Source organism: Oncorhynchus tshawytscha, linkage group LG09 (assembly GCF_018296145.1).
Source record: "Oncorhynchus tshawytscha isolate Ot180627B linkage group LG09, Otsh_v2.0, whole genome shotgun sequence".
In the NCBI taxonomy this organism is placed as follows: domain Eukaryota; kingdom Metazoa; phylum Chordata; class Actinopteri; order Salmoniformes; family Salmonidae; genus Oncorhynchus; species Oncorhynchus tshawytscha.
Window position 1 is genome coordinate 9,926,555 of NC_056437.1, and position 20,372 is coordinate 9,946,926.

At 42.4% G+C, this 20,372-nt stretch overlaps 3 protein-coding genes across 4 annotated transcripts; all 3 read right to left on the reverse strand.

Annotated features, from left to right (window-relative positions):
• Positions 1-217: 217 nt before the first annotated feature.
• dnajc21 (DnaJ heat shock protein family (Hsp40) member C21) lies at positions 218-7,681 on the reverse strand. Its single transcript, XM_024430851.2, has 12 exons — positions 7,313-7,681; positions 6,921-7,014; positions 6,406-6,529; positions 5,913-6,041; positions 5,062-5,190; positions 4,521-4,693; positions 4,040-4,176; positions 3,644-3,737; positions 3,313-3,459; positions 2,199-2,519; positions 1,876-1,966; positions 218-1,448 (listed from the first exon to the last, which is right to left on the reverse strand). Exons 1-12 carry the CDS (start codon positions 7,407-7,409, stop codon positions 1,290-1,292), a joined length of 1,695 nt encoding a protein of 564 aa, XP_024286619.1. The 5' UTR covers positions 7,410-7,681; the 3' UTR covers positions 218-1,289.
• A 4,686-nt stretch (positions 7,682-12,367) lies between these two features.
• bxdc2 (brix domain containing 2) lies at positions 12,368-17,430 on the reverse strand. The gene is made up of 9 exons (XM_024430854.2): positions 17,263-17,430; positions 16,977-17,088; positions 14,977-15,091; positions 14,731-14,780; positions 14,165-14,238; positions 13,884-13,934; positions 13,650-13,751; positions 13,337-13,465; positions 12,368-13,003 (listed from the first exon to the last, which is right to left on the reverse strand). Exons 1-9 carry the CDS (start codon positions 17,404-17,406, stop codon positions 12,761-12,763), a joined length of 1,020 nt encoding a protein of 339 aa, XP_024286622.1. The 5' UTR covers positions 17,407-17,430; the 3' UTR covers positions 12,368-12,760.
• Positions 17,431-17,758: 328 nt separating this feature from the next.
• Positions 17,759-20,218, reverse strand: rad1 (RAD1 homolog (S. pombe)). 2 transcript variants are annotated; one of them, XM_042326493.1, is made up of 6 exons: positions 20,035-20,218; positions 19,424-19,625; positions 19,219-19,327; positions 18,726-18,984; positions 18,384-18,482; positions 17,759-18,143 (listed from the first exon to the last, which is right to left on the reverse strand). In XM_042326493.1, exons 2-6 carry the CDS (start codon positions 19,616-19,618, stop codon positions 17,966-17,968), a joined length of 840 nt encoding a protein of 279 aa, XP_042182427.1. In that variant the 5' UTR covers positions 19,619-19,625; positions 20,035-20,218; the 3' UTR covers positions 17,759-17,965. The 2 variants fall into 2 exon arrangements, with proteins under 2 accessions (XP_042182427.1, XP_024286623.1); XM_024430855.2 differs by lacking the exon at positions 20,035-20,218 and adding an exon at positions 19,820-20,016.
• Positions 20,219-20,372: the final 154 nt, after the last annotated feature.

Here is a 20,372-nt window from a genome sequence, read left to right on the forward strand (position 1 = left end):
TTACCTTTTGAGTGCATGTAAAGTCCAATAGATCTTGAGTCTTTGGGTAGACGAGTTACTTGCTTAGGTATAGATTAAATACAGTGAGTAGGATGGTACAATTCATATACGCTGGCTCTTTTCTCATCTTCTATTGCCCACTCACATTCCCCTTTATTTACCTGTAAATAGCCTCTTTGGATTGTAATTATAAGGAGATTGAGAAACCCTTCATAAATAGATTTGAAGTGAGCCATAAACACGAACCATTTATTCAGACATGGCGGCAAATTCAATGAAAAGTTAGTTATATGCACATCCTTAGGCTCTGGGTTAATTAAGAACAAGGCCCACACACTAAAGCTCCCAATACACCACGTTGACTGTTTCTATCCAAAACATGTCTTCGTCACAGAAGGTAAATAACCTGACAAATATCCGTTGTCAATAAAGTGTTGAATTGAGAGCTTTAACAGCGTGAGGGCCTTGTTCTTTACAGGCAAATTCAATGAAACGTGTCAGTGTTTTATGCAGTATCTTTTTTTTTTATAAGAAAGTGGAAGCTGTGGAGTGGAGTCAGATTGTTATTTGAATAAATATAGAGTTGAGTGAGCAGCAGCATCACAGTACCCGTTCAAAACAGGAATTAACGTCCAGTTGCTTTAATGTCTCTGACCAAAACGTCAAAGGATCAGTCGACACAAAATGGACGTCGACACAAAATGGACGTCGACACAAAATGGACGTCGACACAAAATGGACGTCGACACAATGCTGAATTCTGCAGCATGTACTTCTGAGCAGGTACAGTGGCAGCAGCACCTCTAACATGGTCATATTGGAAGGGTGGAGTAGATATCAGTTGGACTTGGCTCACTTCCTTACATTATCTCTAGGGGGCAACCCTGATACAGACCTCCAGACACAGAAGGTGTGGAGGCTGGCCAGACAAAAACATCCTCAACTCCTTTGTCCAGTCTAGCCCGGAGGTCTCAGATCTGTTTGTGCTGCAAAACCAACTGCTATGGTCATTTGGCATGACAACGACCATAAGAGTTGGCTACGCAGGATCACCAGGCAACGTCCAGTCCTCCATGACTGGATGTATTGATTGTTTTCTAACATGCAAAAACCTAAAAACAGCAATCAGACAGTCTTCAACTCCTTTTCAGACAATCTTTAACATTAAAAAACAAACAAATCCAGGCCTTCAATACCATGAGTGGCCTCCTATAATATATAGTAAGACAGTAGTCCATCTCTACAGCCCAGTGGCTGGTGTTAGTCTTTGGCCCCTCTTGTATCCCCCATCATCTATTCTTCCTCTTCTCCTTCTTGCTCTTGACCGTGGCGGGTGCACTGCCACCGTGTGACACGGCTGTAGCGTGTCCTGTTGTCTTCAGGTGGTCAAACAGTTTGTTCCTGGTAGAGAACTCATAGTGACAGGTCACACAGCGCAGGTTCAGCTCCTTCGGGGAGTTAAAAGACAACAAAAACACCTGTGAATACTTTTAGAAACGGGCAATTTTAACTCAAGTCGATGAGAAATGCATTTAAGCAGCCTTAAACAAGGTAATGAAATCATTGTATTACATTTCAATTAAGGACACCAAGTTCTAGTTAGTATAAACCCCCCCTGGATTGATTAATCAATTAAGGGCACCAAGTTCTGGTTAGTATAAACCCCTCCTGGATTGATTAATCAATTAAGGACACCAAGTTCTAGTTAGTATAAACCCCCCCTGGATTGATTAATCAATTAAGGACACCAAGTTCTAGTTAGTATAAACCCCCCCTGGATTGATTAATCAATTAAGGGCACCAAGTTCTGGTTAGTATAAACCCCTCCTGGATTGATTAATCAATTAAGGACCGGTAGCTGTGGCTGGTACAAACCTCTGCTCCTCCTTTCTCCACTCCTCCCTGTGGTTGGACATTCTTTTTGCTGTCCTTTCCTCCATTCTTCTTCACCTTAGTCTTTCCAGAGCTGATAAAGATGTTTTAAGTTACAAGTCAGAATGCATGAACATACCTGTATAGTAGCTAATGATTATATCAGCATTGCTCTAGCATGGTCCCAAGTCGGTTTTGCCGTCTTGCCAACTCAGGACAGCACAAACTGATCGAGGACCAGGCTAGTGATGCATTGCTTTATCCTAAATACTATCAATTCCATCCTGTCACTAGTTTTGATAGAAGATGGTGGTAGGTCAGGTCACCTCTTTGGTTCTGTGGCTGTGAGGTCTTCCTCCTGCTGTCTGTCTTCTGTTGGGTCCTCACAGGGTTTGTCCGCAGCTGCCTGCTGGTGCTCCGAGGCAGGCTGGGGGTCCTCTGCCTCACCACTGGTCTGTGTTGATAGAGGGCACTCTGGGCTATTGTCTGTGGGGGTGGAGGTGGGCTCTGGGGCCGCATCCTTCCCTACTACCTCCTCTGTGGGGGTGGTGGGGGGCTCTGGGGCCACATCCTTCCCGACTACCTCCTCTGTGGGGCTCCGCCCATTTTGCTGTTGTCTCTTTTTCTTCTTCTGCTTTTTAGACAGCCTGGACGTTAAAATGACGTTATTCACCTACCACTGTTTACACACTGTGTACAAAACATTAACAACACCTGCTCTTTCCATGACAGACTGACCAGGTGAAAGCCATGATCCCTTATTGATGTCACTTGTTAAACCCAATTCTAAAATCAGTGTAGATGAAGGGGAGGAGACAGGTTAAGCTAACATATGGAATTGTTTTAAGATGGTCATACCCAAGGAGACAGGTTAAGCTAACATATGGAATTGTTTTAAGATGGTCATACCCAAGGATCCTTTAGCCATTTTACAACCCTTAAAAAAAAAAAAGTCACAAAAAAAAAAAAGGAATAGCAGGAAACATTGAATTTGGCCTTACTGATATTAGCTCATAGAAACTCATTGAATTAGAGCTTCATACAGGGATAAAAAGATGGTCCCCAAAAAAATCTAAAAAGGAAGGATGTTCTGAAGTATCTGTTTTATATCCGAGAGATAAGACAGATCAGGAAACTTATTTTAGACACTAATCTATCTCCATATAGTAGAGAAGACAGATTTTCGGGGGGGGATCATGGTCTGATAAACACCGCTCCACCCTAGATGCCGAAAGGCAACATCAGCATTTGAGACGCAGACCAAATATCTATCTTAAAAATCCCCTTCAATATGTGTCAGTTTTTGACTGTTATTTAGATTGACTCATGTTCCTAATGTTTTGTACACTATTTTATAAATGGCAAATTGTCCAATGACAACAGTAACATCCAAGTAGTTTCTCATATTTTGGATGGAGAAAAATACATCTTTGAACTTACCTTTGTCTTGGTGCTTCTTCTAGTTCTTCATCCTCCTCTTCCCCATCCTCATCCTTCAGACCGAGGGTCTCATCCTCTTCTTCCAGTTGTTGACGTAGTAATACCACCATCTCTCTATGTTTCTTTGATTTCTCATGATTCTTCATTCTGTGCAAAAAAAATAACACGTGACGAACTGAACTGGGTTGTGTTCATTCTGCACTAAAAGGAAGAAAACTGACTGGGAATACCTGGATTTGACCAGTAAGAAATGAACATTTCGTTTTCCAATGCAGACTGCTTTGCAATGTTTTCCATTGTGTGCCCTAATGAACACGACCTCACTACTTACGCCTTGTCTGATTTGAAGGATTTGTCACATGCAGGGCAGTACAGGTCATCATAATAGTCATCCAGGAGTTCCTCGGTCTCATCTTTCTGTTCATCTGTGGAGAACAGATGTGTTACATGGAGACTGTTGTCATTGTATGAGAAGAACAACCACCACATAAACCAATGTAAAACGCTTTGAAATCTGGTGGTAAATGAACGCACCCACAGTTAAACGTGACATGGCAAACTGCTAGAAATGCGATCCATTCTTGTCATTACTACTCACGCAGAAGTTACAGTAGATTAAGATATGTCTGCTACTGTATGGAGAAATATCTAGCCCTTCTCAGAGTGAGTTGGTGTTTTCACAGTCTGAGACCGGAGTTACTATGCGAGAGGTCTGCTCTGTACTGACCCCCTCTTCCCTGGTCTTCCTCCTCGCTCTCTGACACGTCTCCAAACTCCTTTCCGTACTGAGCCTCCATCTGCTGCAGCTCCTTCTCCATCTCAGACATGGCTACCCAGCTCTGCTCCTTGTAATCCTCCGCCAGTCTAGGAGAGGAGATAGAGGTCTGACATCTAGACGGCGGTCTGACATCTAGACAGGGGCCTGACATCGGCCTGGCATCTAGACAGTGACAGAGGCCTGACATCTAGACAGTGACAGAGGCCTGACATCTAGACAGTGACAGAGGCCTGACATCTAGACAGCAGTCTGACATTTAGCATGTCTGAGTGGATCAGTTTAAGGTGAGGTTATTTTAACACAAGTATATAGATCAGTGATTCTGTGCAGTCCAACTGCAATGTGGTCAGCAACACTCGCTTGGCCTGTGAAAGCTTCTGTTTGTTGGAGAGGCATATGTTCTACATATCATATTTCTATGTGAACTCACTTGGCCTGGGACAGCTTTTGCTTGCGTCGTAGCTCCTCCACTTTCTTGGCCTTCTCAGCGTTCTGCTCCTCCACCAGCTTCTTGTGGGCCTGCACCCTCTTGTCGCGCTTACGCACAAACGCCACCAGTTGACGCACTAGCTCGCTGCGCTCCTTCCTGGCCTTGTCTCGAACCTTAGAAGAAGAACACTTTATGGTCCATTCAGATCTGTTGTGTTGAAAGAACGCGCTTGGCTCACATTTAATCGAAGTCTCACTTCCTAACATTTGTGAGCATAACAAAACAGTCAGTTAGTTTTGCCAATCTTCAGTGGCTCATACCACATGTATGAACTACATATGCACTGGCTGAATAGGAACACAGGCACTTAGAATACAATAGCCTTGCTCAAGGGCACAACGGCAGGAGCTGAGTGTTCAGTTCCATTCCCATTTTTGCTTCGTCCGGGCCCAGGGATTGAGCGAGCAACCTTCTGGCTGCTGGTCCACCTCTCTAAGACTACTGCCTCACTGTAAGGCCAAAAACAAAAACACAACAGTACCTTCTTGTTCTCCTTCTCCATGGCCCTCTTCTCCCAGCGGTTGGAAGCCTGCCTCGTGTCATAGTCCTCCTTCCAAGCAAACTTCTTCCGTGTGCAGAAGCTCTGCCAGTAGGCGTAGAAGAGGTGAACCTGGGAGAGGAGGAAGCAGAGAGCTATAGACAATGACTACAGCTCAGGGAGCAGAGAGCTATAGACAATGACTACAGCTCAGGGAGCAGAGAGGTAGGTACAGTACAGGCGATGGTTATAGGCTTTAGTGTGGAGCTGCTAAACCATTGGCCAAACTACAGCCCTTGAAGGGTTTCTATTTCATCTGTACGGCCCTCCGTTGAATTTCCATATCTCAATGTGGACCTCGAGCCAAAAGGTTTACCTATAGACACAGACAGTGTTTTATGAACGGGAGTCTATGATTAAAAGTTTTCCCACCCCTGTGCTAAACCTTATGGGATTATATGATGTTGCCATTTAATCAACATATCTATCATCATCATCATCATCATCATCATGACACAATGACTTATGTCGTGATATATCCCAATGTGCAAAATATCCAAATGGTGACGGACCAGACAAATGTTATTTCACAGAAATCAACTCTGTCTATAGAACCATTCTGAGATTAAGCAAGAGCACAGAATGGAATACAGTAACCATGCTGAAACATAGTGCAAACTGACGTTACACAGATAGACACTGTTAAAGCAAGTTACTGCCCATGACTCTATTCACGCCAGAACACTATCAGCATTGGTCAGAGACTGAACACAAAAGTAGATGAAGTTTGTGCACCTTTCTGTATATATATATATAAATAATCTGTCTGTCTGTTTAACAAGGGCAAACGTTACCGTGTCATAGTCACTCTGAGAGTCTCCAAACGAAGGAAACTCATCTTCATCCTCGTCCTCCTCTTTACTGTGATCCATCTCTTCTGTAGTTATGGACTCAAACAGGTTCCTGTACACTGTGTAGAAACCCTGAGAAAAGGAGAGGGGAAACCACTTTTTACCTGCTTGTCCCATTGAAAAAAAACAGGGAGACCTAAAAGGATTGGATCCTCTGCACAGCAAACACTACACTGTAACAATCATTATTCTACTGTTATACACGTGTGTTGTTACATTTCTACATCCACACAGTGAGACATGCTAGTACACGCTGTGACCTGGGAGGCCGAGAGTGGATTATAATGTCAGAGTACTACTCTGCAGCCCTCTGCTGGTAGAAAGTAAGAGGGATGGGCAACTAGTTGGGTTGGGGTCCACAAAGAACCTGAACTCACTAGGGGATGCAGTTGCTCCCCCCCGACAGAGATGCTCCCTCCCTGACTGTCACACTCACCTCCTCTTCATCCCCGTAACCAGAGTAACAGGTGACAGTGAAGAACTGAACAAGGTCAACACTTTCATCAGCATACTCCCCGCTGACCCCACCTTTAAGGAGAGCCTCTCTGTGGTTATCATACCTGGAGACAGGAGTCGAGAGGCGGGAAGCACAGTATTAGCATTACTATAGCTCTTGACTCTTCCTAAATGAGTGTTTCCACCAGTTCCTTGCATTCTCTCCTCCTTAAAATGCATTTTAGGAGAAGGTCCAAGGGCTAGAAACTTGGACCATCTTTGTCAAGGAGACAAGGAGGGACAATGCAAGGAATCAAGGAAAGACAAAAGATCTGTGCTGGTCACTAATATTAACTTATTCCCATACGAAGTGCTGGCCTTAAAAAGTTAGATCTCATATAGGAAGGAATTCCAGCACACTGGTCATCTTGGATACTCCAAACAATTTACAATTTAATGGATCTCAGTCAAAAGACTTTTACTACTTTGGATAATGAGGCTGAAGTTGTTTCTCACCAGGCTCTCTCCTGTGGGTCGCTCAGGACTTCATAGGCTGCCTGGATCAGTTTGAACTGCTCAGCTGCCTCATCTGCATTGTCCAAGTTCTTATCTGGAAATGGAATTAAGATGTTCCAACAAATAATACCTTTAGAAGATACAAACATCACATGTTTGGTGAAGAGAGAACGTCTATGACACCAGTGGAAAAGCAGTGCGAACTAACTGGTGGTAGTTAACTAACGTTACTGCTAGCTATCTTGTATTACTTGTCAGTCTCCCACACCGATTACAGTTTAGCTAGCAATGAGGTCACTGGCCGTGGCCTCTCTGATCAGTGAGCTAATAGCTAACGTTAGCTGGCTAATGTAGCTAGCAAGTTAAATACACGGCAACAAGGTTTACTGTACCTGGATGCCATCTCAGGGCTAATTTCCGATATACCTTCTTCATATCATCATCAGTCGCGTCCCTTTTGACACCCAACACCTCGTAATGACACTTCATTTTGAGTTGAGCTGGTTCAGCTAGCTGAAATCCACACGATTTGGCCTGTTGCTAATGTTAGCTAGCTAAAAGGCTCAGCCTTCTCTGTCCTCAAAACAGGAAAACTCAGTATAACAGTAACCGAAAGTTATGAATAGCAGTGGACAGATCTACAAATAAATGTAATATTTATTCTACTTAAAAATGCATAGTTTGTCCTTGTATCTCAGCTTGAAAAACACCGCACATCGTGGACTGGTCAATAGTCAATCTGCCGGTGACTACGCGCTTAAATATGACGTAATTTATCATGGACAGTCTTTTCGTAAAGAAAAAGGTCCTATAGAAAATTGTTGTAAGCTTGATTTCTGTTGATTATGAATATGACAAAAAAAATAGGTGTGAAACTGACAGCAACAATTCTTAACATTTTAAATCCACCTTGGTGTGCATATTTGGATACCCATTCGCTTTTGCAGAGGCAGCAGCTTTTCTTCCTGGGACCCACAAAAAACATGACAAGTTACAAAACACTGATAGACAAGAACAGTCACACAAATCATGTGTGTTTGTGTGTGTCCCCTCACAGACAGCCTTAAAATTAAGTAAATTTTGCTGTTTGCTTGAGTAACTGGAGATGGGAGTTGCATGTAATCATGGCTCTGTATAATACTGTGTGTTTTTTTAAACCTTTTTTTAACTAGGCAAGTTAGTTAAGAACAATTCAATGACACATTTCAATGACAGCCTAGGAACCGTGGGTTAACTGTCTTGTTCAGGGGCAGAGCAACTGATGTTACCTAGTCAGCCCAGGGATTCAATCTTGCAACCTTTTGCTTCCTAGTCCAATGCTCTAACTAGTCCAACTACCTGCCGCCTCAGACAGACTGAAATGTTGGTGTTGCAGTGAATTCATTTTGGACTTGGGAATGTGAAGAGACCCCTGGTGGCATGTCTTGTGGGGTATGTCTGGGTGTCTGAGCTGAATGTTTCTGCAGACAATCTGGAATTTTCATTACAGTAATACTTCTCAAAAACTAGAAGAGAAGCAATTAATCTCTCGTCAACTCTCAACTAGGAAAGACAGGCATGTATGTTGTTGATGTTAGTTCGTTATGTGCAATTAAGGCCAAGGCGTGCTGCTCTGTTCTGAGCCAGCTGCAGCGTTGCTAGGTCTTTCTTTGCTGCATTTGACCATATTGCCTAGACAGTAATCAAGATGGGACAAGACCAGAGGCGGAACAACTAGTACAGTTCATTTTTCTGTAAAAAAACACAGAAAATCTTTTAATAACAGACAGACTCCTCCCCAACTGCACAACAACTTTGTCAATATGACTTGACCATGATAATTGACCGTCCAATGTTGCATCTAGGAGTTTATCTTCCTCAACACTCACACCCTTTATACACAACTCCAGTTGAGGTTTAGGTCCAAATATAATGCTTTTAGTTGTAGATGTTTTAAAGACAAGTTTATTATGAATCACCCATTCTGATACTGACTGTACTCCTTATTTAGAATTTCAGGGAGGTCACTGGCTTTGGGTGCCGACATGTGTGTAATCAACCACATACAGTGCATTCGGAAAGTATTCAGACCCCTTCACCTTTTCCACATTTTATTATGTTACAGCCTTATTCTAAGGATCAGCATGGCGGCAGGTAGCCTAGCGGTTCGAGCGTTGGGCCAGTAACCGAAAGGTTGCTAGATTGAATCCCAGAGCTGACAAGGTAAAATTCTGTCGTTCTGCCCCTTAACACTGTTCTTAGACCGTCATTGTAAATAAGAATTTGTTCTTAACTGGCATACCTGTTTAAATACATTTGAAAATTGATTAAATATTTTTTCTCATCAATCTACACACAATATCCCATAATGATAAAATATATATATATATTTTATATTTGCACATTCATAAACATTTAAAAAATAATTATTTACTTAAAAAAATCAGATCCTTTGCTATGAGGCTCAAAATTGAGCTCATTATGCATCCCGTTTCCATTGATCATCCTTGAGAAGTTTCTACAACTTGATTGGAGTCCACCTGTGGTAAATCCAATTGATTAGACATGATTTGGTAAGGCACACACCTGTCTATACATGGTCTCACAGTTGACAGGCAACGTCAGAGCAAAAACCAAGCCATGAGGTCAAAGAAATTGTCCGTAGAGCACCGAGACATGATTGTGTCGAGGCACATATATGGGGAAGGGTACCAAAAAATGTGTGCAGCATTGAAGGTCCCCAAGAACACAGTGGCCTCAATCATTCTGAAATGGAAGAAGTTTGGTACCACCAAGACTCTTCCTAGAGCTGGCCGCCCGGCCAAACTGAGCAATCGGGGGAGAAGGGCATTGGTCATGGAGGTGACATTGGTCACGATGGTCACTCTGACAGAGCTCCAGAGTTCCTCTGTGGAGATTGGAGAACCTTTCAGAAGGACAACTCTGCAGCACTCCACAAATCAGGCCTTTATGGTAGTGGCTAGACGAGAGCCACTCCTCAGTAAAAAGGCACGACAGCCCCGCTTGGAGTTTGCCAAAAGGCACCTAAAGGACTCTGACCATGAGAAACAAGATTCTCTGGTCTGATAAAAGCAACATTGAACGCTTTGGTCTGAATGCCAAACGTCACATCTGGAGGAAACCTGGCAACATCAATACGGTGTATCATGCTGGTGGCAATGTTTTTAAGCTGCAGAGCCTGGGAGACTTGTCAGGATCGAGGGAAAGATGAATTTAGAAAGTACAGAGATCCTTGATGAAAACTTGCTCCAGAGCGCTCAGGTACTCAGACTGGGGTGAAAGGTTCACCTTCCAACAGGACAACGGCGCTAAACACACAGCCAAGATAATGCCGGAGTGGCATCAGGACAAGTCTCAATGTCCTTGAGTGGCACAACCAGAGGCCAGACTTGAACCTGATCAAACATCTCTGGAGACCTGAAAATAGCTGTGCAGCGATTCTCCCCATCCAACCTGACAAGAGTTCAAATCAAATCAAATGTATTTGTCACATACACATGGTTAGCAGATGTTAATGCGAGTGTAGCGAAATGCTTGTGCTTCTAGTTCCGACAATGCAGTAATAACCAACGAGTAATCTAACCTAACAATTCCAAAACTACTACCTTATACACACAAGTGTAAAGGGATAAAGAATATGTACATAAAGATATGAATGAGTGATGGTAGAGCAGCATAGGCAAGATGCAGTAGATGGTATCGAGTACAGTATATACATATGAGATGAGTAATGTAAACAAAGTGGCATAGTTTATGTAAACATTATATTAAGTAGCATTGTTTAAAGTGGCTAGTGATATATTTTACATCAATTTCCATCAATTCCCATTATTAAAGTGGCTGGAGTTGAATCAGTGTGTTGGCAGCAGCCACTCAATGTTAGTGGTGGCTGTTTAACAGTCTGATGGCCTTGAGATAGAAGCTATTTTTCAGTCTCTCGGTCCCTGCTTTGATGCACCTGTACTGACCTCGCCTTCTGGATGATAGCAGGGTGAACAGGCAGTGGCTCGGTTGATTGTTGTCCTTCATGATCTTTATGGCCTTCCTGTGACATCGGGTGGTGTAGGTCCTGGGGGGCAGGTAGTTTGCCCCCGGTGATGCGTTGTGCAGACCTCAGGCTCTGGAGAGCCTTACGGTTGTGGGCGGAGCAGTTGCCGTACCAGGCGGTGATACAGCCTGACAGGATGCTCTCGATTGTGCATCTGTAGAAGTTTGTGAGTGCTTTTGGTGACAAGGCGAATTTCTTCAGCCTCATGTTGAAGAGGCGCTGCCGCGCCTTCTTCACAACGCTGTCTGTGTGGGTGGACCAATTCAGTTTGTCCGCCGAGGAACTCAAAACAATGAGTTTGAGAAGATCTGCAGAGAGAAGAATGGGAGAAACTCCCCAAATACAGGTGTGCTAAGCCTGAAGACTTGAGGTTGTAATCGTTGCCAAACGTGCTTCAAAGTACTGAGTAAAGGGTCTGAATACTTAAGTAAATGTGATATTTCAGTTCTTACTTTGTCATTATGGGGTATTGTGTGTATTCCTTGGTTCTACACCTGCATTGCTTGCTGTTTGGGGTTTTAGGCTGGGTTTCTGTACAGCACTTTGAGATATCAGCTGATGTACGAAGGGCTATATAAATAAATTTGATTTAGATTGATGAGGGGAGAAAAAAACAATTTAATAAATTTTAGAATAAGACTAACGTAACAATGTGGGTAAAGTCAAGGGGTCTGAATACTTGGAATGCACTTTACATTCATTCTAGCTTTGTGTAAGTAATTTGTTAAAATGTCAAATCGAGAAAAGTAACCACCAGGAGGGACACCACACTGTATGTATCTGATGTTAGAGAAGCTTTCACTGAAAAACACTAGGTTATATTGGCTAATAGCTCTCCATGTGATTGCAGGTGATGTAAAGCCACAGCAAGTGAGTTTCTTCAATAAAGAAATGTATGCTCAAAAGGCTGCACTAAAATCTAACAATACAGCTCCGACTATCTTATTATGCATTTCTTTTACCCAATCACCTGAAGTCGGAGTCAGTGCAGTACAAGTTCAGTGCCATTCTCTACTGTATATGAATGCTGAAAGTCAAGTTAACTTCTCTGAAAAACAGCCTTGTATTTGGTCCATTTTTTTTCTCTCAGTTTACTAAGAACAGGCAGCAAATTTGAATGGGTGGCTGTTTGAGCCAGCAATGGGTGCTTAACTATTTTTAGGCAGTGGAATGACTAGCTTCCTTCTATACCTGTGGACACACTCCTTTAGGCTTTGGTGAACGAAAGCGCAGAGGTGGCAACATCTCTGTTAAGTGTTTTTGACATGGATATTATAACTATATTAAATTTGCAATCGATATTGACAAGGTTGGTCAAGTTACTAACACAGGTATCAAGTCAAAGGCGGTCCAGTCATCTGTAAATCAAACTGACATGTTCAGGAATGAACAGGAGAAATAAACACTAAAATCGAGACTTTATTTCTTAACTGTAAGAAAAGATGGACAACAGAAGTTACAAAGTTGCTTTAGTACTTTTTTTTGCAGCTAAAAAAACAACAAAAAAACAACATTCAACACATAAACGCCGTATTCTGAAATGGCCCTTCACAGGCTGCAGACTTGATGGTCGACTCAATCCTCACAGTTTATGGCCAAACAAATGTCCTAATTTGTCTTTTCCCGATTCCTTCTAAACGCAGTGGAGAAGATTCTAGGTCCCTTCAAACTTCTCGTTTGAGTTTTGAAAATTAAGAGACATGGAATTGAGGAAGGACAAATTGACAAAGAACCAATGTAATCACTTTCCAGATGACATCTAGAAGACCCAACAAAGCAACCAGTCTCTAGCCTAACGATTCTGCTTCCTCTGTCGTTTGAAAGCCTTGTGTTTGTTCTTCTTCACTACTTTAGCTGCAGGAGCCTCCAGCTCAATGTGGACTGGCCTCTCCTCAGCCGGCGTGGCAAACACGTCATCGGTCACGTCCCTGGTCACCGCCTCCTTGTTCTCCGTCCTCTTCAGCTTCTGGAGCTCCTTGACCATCTGTTTCTCCCTCAGCCTGGAGGCGGTGGCCATGCGGATCACACGCCGGTGCTAAGGGGAGATAGAGACAACAATGAATTACTCTGGGACAGTGATTAGTTATGGTCTTCCTAGTCTCAATATAAGTGATCAGATGCCCGGTGCTGTGGGGAGGGGAGACAGAACAACAATGAACCAATCTGATCTAGAAAAATGTAACCATAATAATTGAAGACTGCCCCATCACCAACAGTACACGGTCTAACTAAGTGATCACAGTCACCAGTACTGTTGGGGAGGGGAGACAGCTTTAGTTCATTGTTATTCTATACCTACTGAAGATAAAGGTTTGATCTACCAGTGATGTAGGGTGGGGAGTCCACTAGGAATCAAATGAAATATTACCGTGTTCGGAGACTCGAAGTGTGGGTTCTCAAAGAGTGTGGGGCCGCCAAAGCTCCCCTGGAATATTTTGATGAGGTTCAGGACGAAGCGAGGTCCAATTTCTACCATCGATGCATCTTCCTCAATGATCTGTGGGACACAGAAATAAGTCAAAACACATGTTGCATTAATAATTTTGGCCATTCGAGAACATTACTTCTAAATCAGGGAGTGTTACAACACGCTGTTCGAAATGATCAGAGAATATATTATATTTCACACACATTGACCACACATGGTATAATGGAAAGGGGAGCCAGTTAGTTCAACTCACCTGATAGTTTCTGAACCATATCCTGTTGTCTGTTATGGTGAATGTGAAGACATGGTCCACAAAAGGCTGGCTCCTAGGGTGGTACTGGGGAGTTGAAAAAGTCTACAAAAGAAACACAAAAACTCACTTCTGAACTGATCACAACGGCACAAGAAAAGCTAAACAACTAATAATGGTTCTCGCATTGTAATTTTTGGGACCAAATATCTCTGCTGCAGCGATAATGAAACTAACCTGGATAAAGAGCTCCTTCAGCAGTGCATAATGAGGCTCCGTGTCAAATTGCTGTTGGGTTGAAAATAAATAGAAACATAAATTCATTAAACAGTATTCCCGTACATCTTGATGGTGAGGCCCATATGAAGTTAGTTTCAAGAGTATTCCGTTACACTATGGGGTGGTGTCCCAGACTCCGATCAGGATATTCTCAATGTATTTTGCATTTTAATCCAGGACTAGGCATAAATCTGTGTCCGGGAATCGTGTTGCCATTGACCCGAAACCGCAATACTCACAGGATCAAACGACAGCAGTGGTCTGGATCCCTTCAGACAGTTCCCTGTCATTTTGAGTTCGGCGAGTGTGTGGACTACAGGAAGAGTAAAAGAGTGAAAAATTATGCAGCTGTAGCCCGTGGTCATTATTCTATTTTCATCTGGTCAACTCAGGGATTTCGGTTACTGACCCAACACCCTGAACCACTAGGCTACCTGCCTCCTCTACACCCTGAACCACTAGGCTACCTGCCTCCTCTACACTCTGAACCACTAGGCTACCTGCCGCTATTTGATACCGACAGCTGTTTAACCACGGTTACTTGATTGAGACAAAAAATATATATATTTTATTTTACCTTTATTTAACTAGGGAAGTCAGTTAAGAACAAATTCTTATTTTCAATGACGGCCTAGGAACAGTGGGTTAACTGCCTGTTCAGGCAGAGGCAGAACAACAGATTTGTACCTTGTCAGCTCGGGATTTGAACTTGCAACCTTTCGGTTACTAATCCAACGCTCTAACCACTAGGCTACCCTGCTGCCCCAAATTCATGCAATTAATTCACTCAGGCAATGACACTCACCATTCTGAACCAAGAACTTCGCAGATGGTCCGTGGGGAACATTTGCAACCCTATACAAAAAGAAAGTGACTGAAATCATTAAATTTTCATAGACATGTCAATTGACAGGAAGCCATGTCAGGGGACAGGAAGCCATGTCAGGGGACAGGAAGCCATGTCAGGGGACAGGAAGCCATGTCAGGGGACAGGAAGAGAATGCTTTTGTGTGTTTGGCGGAGAGGATTTGATGTTAACTTTGACACTCACCACATATAGAGATCCTGTTTCTTCTTTGCTTCAAAGAATAAGCATTTGTTGCAGTTCTTGATTTCACACACCTCGTTTATGACGAAGAGTTTGTCCTTTCTGTCCATTTTTGTGTCTGTAAGAGTAAGGTCAAGTCTCCCGGGTTATACCCAACTACATACAGTGATCAATATCACTGAAATAAGAAAATACAAACATGTAAAAAGGAACAAACTGAACCAGTATTTGGGCAGAGGAGATTAATATATGAAGTATTCTGTAGCCCAGTTAGCTACCATTCATATCCCCATTAAACAGCTCTGCAAGCATCATGCCAAAATATGTTCTTTACTCACCAAATACGGAGTTTGGCAGAGCAACTGTCATCATGCCCCGGTACGCAAATTCCTAAATAGGTCTTAATAATAATAATAATAATAATAATAATAATAATAATAAGTACAAGCAAACCGAAAACATTTGTCTGGATAGAATGTAGCGTTTTTGACCAAATCCACCTCGTCGGCACCTCCAATAAAAAATCACACACAGAGGTTGGCTTTGATCATGACTCAGTTCCATTACACACAAGTCATTGAACAAAGGCGTCTTCTGTACGGGGGGGTCAAGAGCCCTGACGCTCAGTCTGAACATTAACACACATTACATTAAAACACACCTTTATAGGGTTAGTGTTACCACACATCCATATGGCCATGTTACAGAACATGTCTTCGGAAGGGACCACCTGTGTTCATTTAGTTATCTAGCATTTGTTATTTGAAAGTAAAGGGCTTTGTGTTTCAACAACCGTAGCGCAATTTTGAACAGATTCACGTTTAGATGGGAGTATTTGGCTGCCAGAACCAGTCTACCTCTGAAGATATTATATAAAGAAGGTCATTGGACCATAAGGTGGTAAGGTAGGCTCCTTAAGAGTACATCTCAGGCCAAGGTCAGCGGATCCAGCAGTACAGTGTCCCAAAAGACCATTGATCTTATCATCTATAACAGTGTATGAACGTCATACCAAACCCATTGTTTCAGACATACTGCACACAGGGCAATACTATTTCATGTAAGTATATTAAGTAGACAATATAGTCTACGTTTTCAGTGATCTTCCCGAAGAGGTGGTCAAAAACAATACATTGATTATTTCCAAACAATATGTTTTCGGATACTGACAAATGTTTTATTTAGATATTTTTTTGGAAGTATACCGCACAAAAATATAAACTCTATATGTTAAGTGCTGGTCCCATGTTTGAGCTGAAATAAACGATCCCTGTTGGTCAGCATTTCTCCTTTGCCAAAATAATGAATCCACCTGACAGGTGTGGAATATCAAGAAGCTGATTAAACAGTGTGATCATTACACAGGTGCACCTTGTGCTGGGTACAATAAAAGGCAAATAAAATGTGCAGTTTTGTCATACAATGGCAGATGTCTCAAGTTGAGGAAGTATGGCATTGGTATGCTGACTGCAGGAATGCCCCCCCAGAGGTGTTGCCAGATAATTTAATGTTCATTTCTGTACCATAAGCAGCCTCCAATGTTGTTTTAGAGTATGTAATAAAGGCCTTTTGCTGGGGGGGGGGGGACTCATTCTGATTGGCTGAGCATGTCTCCCCAGTGTGTGGTTATTGCGCCTAAGTAGATGGGCCTATGCCCTCCCAGGCCCACCAATGGTTCCATCCCTTCCCAGTCACGTGCAATCCATTGATTAAGGCCTAATGAATGTATTTCAATTGACTGATTTCTTATATTAAATGTAACTCAGTAAAACCATTGGAATTGTTGCATTTATATTTTTGTTCAGTATACAGGCCATGTGTTACCGGAGTCCATTTTGTTTGTTGCTCAACGAAACTCCATATTTGATAAGTAAATGAACGTATTTTGACATTATAATGCTTGCGATGTCTAATGGGAAAAATGTATTGTAGCAAACTAGGCTTGAGAAGAGACTCGTGATATCCATCGTCTCCTCTGCCCACATACTGGTACAGGAACAAACCTGCTTTCGTGTGTGGCATCATTGTCCTGAGGTCCTGCATCAAATGTCGTGTTCTGAAGTTGATACCCCTTGAAGAGAATACAAGAACTCGCTCTTTGTTTCTCCACTTACCCTGGAAATCAAAATCCAATTCATCAACACATTGTTTCATAGATGATCGCTACAATCATGTAACATTAGTCCATGTTGTTATGTCGCTGTTTTTATACAAGACAAATACGTAACGATTAGCTAACTTTCCAAGTCAACGAAGTGGCTAGCAATTTCATGTTTGACACACACTTACCATTGACACGGGTGGTGGGACGGTGATTTCTTTGTTCTGCTCCATCTCTGTAGTTTGGGGTTTATTTCCATTTTCTACTAATTTCACTTTCTTTGCTTTTCCACCTGGACCCTTTCCTCCACGTTTTCTCTTGAGCGCCGACATTTTGATTTCTGACACGCAGGCTCAGAACCGTAAGAACAGAGCGAGGGCAACACACGTGTGAGCAGGACAAACATAAAACAGACGCCACCTAGCGCCGCGGAGTTGTATTGCGAGAACAGACAAGATGCTGCTAGTCGAAAGTGGTAGCGCCAGTTTCACATTGGAAGCTAAAGTGGTAGCGGCAGGTTTACAGTGGTAGCACCAGTTTTACATTTATTGTCAATACTAATGTTCAAATATTTATCAAAAGTGAAGGAATATTTTGATTATATAAATATTGTTTCAAGTTCCTTGTAAACTTCCAAACAATGGGAGAGCAGCATTAAATCACAGAAAGCAAACCGAAAAACTATTAGCAATTAATAATTTTCATTTTAAAATGTACCAGAGCCAACACTATTTACAAATAACACAGTCAAAGAATACAATCCAAATAACACAGTCAAGGAATATAATCCAAATAACGGGGCCAAGTGGAAAAAAAAGGTCAGTTTTGCTTTAGAATAACATCTAAAACATTTGAGCGTCGTATTCTTGTACAACAATATTCCTATTCTCCCTACTCCTCTTCCACTTCCTCATCCGGACAGCAGTAGTATTCAACGAAGCAGATCTGTCCATCATCATTCCTGACCAAGTACTGCAAAGACAGGAACCCTCTGCTGTCTGTCCTCACCGAGACCTTACAGGATAGAGCCAGGGCCTTGGTGGACGGCTTCAGGAGAGACATCTTGTACCTGACAAAAAGCACATCAGCAAAGTGACAATCCAGTTAGCATGTTCTTCAAAACCATAATTATCCCAGTGAAAGCCATACCCTCAAAGAGTGGCCAACCAGCAAAAACATAATTTAGTAAATTAATTCCATGTTTACGTACACATTTTTGGGATTCTAGGAAATGCAGGAATCTGTAGTGCCACACTTCCCAAATATCCAAATACATGATGATAATACAGTATATAGAAGGTTAATGTACCTGTTAGTCTGAGTCTTTGTGCACTGAAACAGCTCCATCATGTCAGAATCTTTTGGGTAATCATAATGGGCATTCCCAGAATTCCCAAAGGTAGACAACCTAAACATGAAAACAGATAAAGAGAAGAAAGATTATACTCCTCGACCATCATCCTGTAGCTGCAATGACCTCAGTACAACCAGCGAACTTGTCAAGAGTATCCAGCCTTTTGGTGGAAAGGCCAAAAGGTTTTGGATGGACTGCTACAGAGACTACAGTTAAGAGTCCTTAATTAGCTACAATACAATGCCATTTTGAGATTTCCTCATTTAAAAAACACACAACACAGTATTAGTATTGCACCTAAAGTATGGCTGACTGGGAGACATGGTGATCTGCAGGACCTCACTGGTCATGTCCAGCTCAGAGAAGGCCTCCTTCAGACTCTCTGACTGCAGGATGACTTTATTAGTCACATTGGTGCTGCAGAACTCAAAGTCTATGGGCTCCTCTGGCTCCTGGGTGTTGATCTTACACACAGTCACCACACCACCCTCCTCTAGGAACAGGGTCAGGGGGTAGCCATATCCGTTGTAGCACATCCGCAAGGCAGTTGCCACTCCTTCAACAAAAAGTAGACACAAGACATGTTAGTTACTCCCAGTAGCTTTAATCATGTTTTTAGGTTCACATTTTAGAATGAAAGGTGTGGCTGTGACTCTCTCCTAGAATAAAAAGCTGATGATTTTATTAAGGTTAAAATAATGGCGTTTTGACCTGCAAAGTCTATATCAGATTGTTTTGTAAATCACCCAGGAGAGATCTGAAAGGATATCAAGACAGTCTTCTTCATTACCTGGTACTGTGCTTCCCCCGAAGATGGTGAGACAGTCCAGAAGAACAGTCAGATTGACCTGAAACCCCACTGAGTCCTCTCTGATGGTAAACTCCTGGAAGATCTCAGCCTGGAAAAGAATGACAACATTAACAAGACATGACAACACAGCCCATCTAATGGTTAATGACTCAGAATTAGTGTATGTTGATATTCCTGCACTAACCTGAATGAAGGCATTGGCTTGCAGACATTTAGAGTCCTCCACAGTGACTTTCAACCCGTTTGGTGTGGCATTGAAAATTGCATGATCTTTGAAGGTGATAGCTTTCAAGATGTTGGACAGATTCCGGACATTGTCCAGACTAGCTACAAGGACGTAGTTGTCACCTTCAGTCTGAGACTGAGTAGACAAGGGCATTTTCGATCTGAAATAAACAAAATCAACAACAATCAAAGGATGAAACCAAACTACAGTAGCTAGCTCGATTATTGAGATCAAGAATAGCTAAAGTTAACATAGCCAGTCTAGCTGTCAACCCACTTCAGCCGGCTAACGTTACGATAAATCTGATCTGCCAGCGTTAACTTTATATAACCAGTAACGCTGTGTCACACTCACACAATTGTCACTCGTTTTAGAAGATTAATCTTGATGTATCAAAGTCTGTTGACGTTTTTGAAGAATCGCGCCATCAGATTTCTTAACAATACTTTACTTCCGGGTGTTCTTCTTCGGTGGTGCATGCCCTGTCTCAAAGCCAATTGCAATATAATTTCACGATTTCGCCCCCCCTGTTTGGAGGTGTTTAAACAACTTAGTGATCCAGACAGTACCTTGTCCATTACTGAGGTGTCTACACAAAAAAAAACACATCGCAGCCAGCCACGACCGGGAGACCCAGCGGGTTTGGCCGGCTGGGATGTCCATGTCCCATCGCGCTCTAGCGACTCCTTGTGGCGGGCAGGGAAGCTGACCTTAGATGGCTAACTGTACAGCGTTTCCTCTAAAACATTGGTGCGCCTGGCTTCCGGGTTATTATTTTATTTAACCTTTATTTAACTAGGCAAGTCAGTTAAGAACAAATTCTTATTTACGACCTCCTAGCAATGACGGTTAAGCAATCAGTGTGTCAAGCGATGGGACAAGACTTGTTACTACCAATTTAGATAAA

Bases quoted from the DNA above. Each gene is read 5' to 3' on its own strand.
- rad1 (XM_042326493.1), bottom strand. From the start codon at position 19,618: ATGCCCTTGTCTACTCAGTCTCAGACTGAAGGTGACAACTACGTCCTT. The intron at 18,985-19,218 runs GTAATGAAGAAG...TTTTTGTTGAAG, and splicing joins CGGGGGAAGCACAGTACCAG to GAGTGGCAACTGCCTTGCGG. The intron at 18,144-18,383 runs GTACATTAACCT...GCTTTTTGTCAG, and splicing joins ACAAAGACTCAGACTAACAG to GTACAAGATGTCTCTCCTGA.
- dnajc21 (XM_024430851.2), bottom strand. From the start codon at position 7,409: ATGAAGTGTCATTACGAGGTGTTGGGTGTCAAAAGGGACGCGACTGAT. The intron at 4,177-4,520 runs GTGAGTTCACAT...CTCCTCTCCTAG, and splicing joins CAAAAGCTGTCCCAGGCCAA to ACTGGCGGAGGATTACAAGG. The intron at 3,460-3,643 runs GTAAGTAGTGAG...TTTTTTGCACAG, and splicing joins TCCTTCAAATCAGACAAGGC to AATGAAGAATCATGAGAAAT.
- bxdc2 (XM_024430854.2), bottom strand. From the start codon at position 17,406: ATGTCGGCGCTCAAGAGAAAACGTGGAGGAAAGGGTCCAGGTGGAAAA. The intron at 15,092-16,976 runs GTTTGTTCCTGT...TTACTCTTACAG, and splicing joins GATGCCACACACGAAAGCAG to ACACAAAAATGGACAGAAAG. The intron at 14,781-14,976 runs GTGAGTGTCAAA...CTTTTTGTATAG, and splicing joins AAACAGGATCTCTATATGTG to GGTTGCAAATGTTCCCCACG.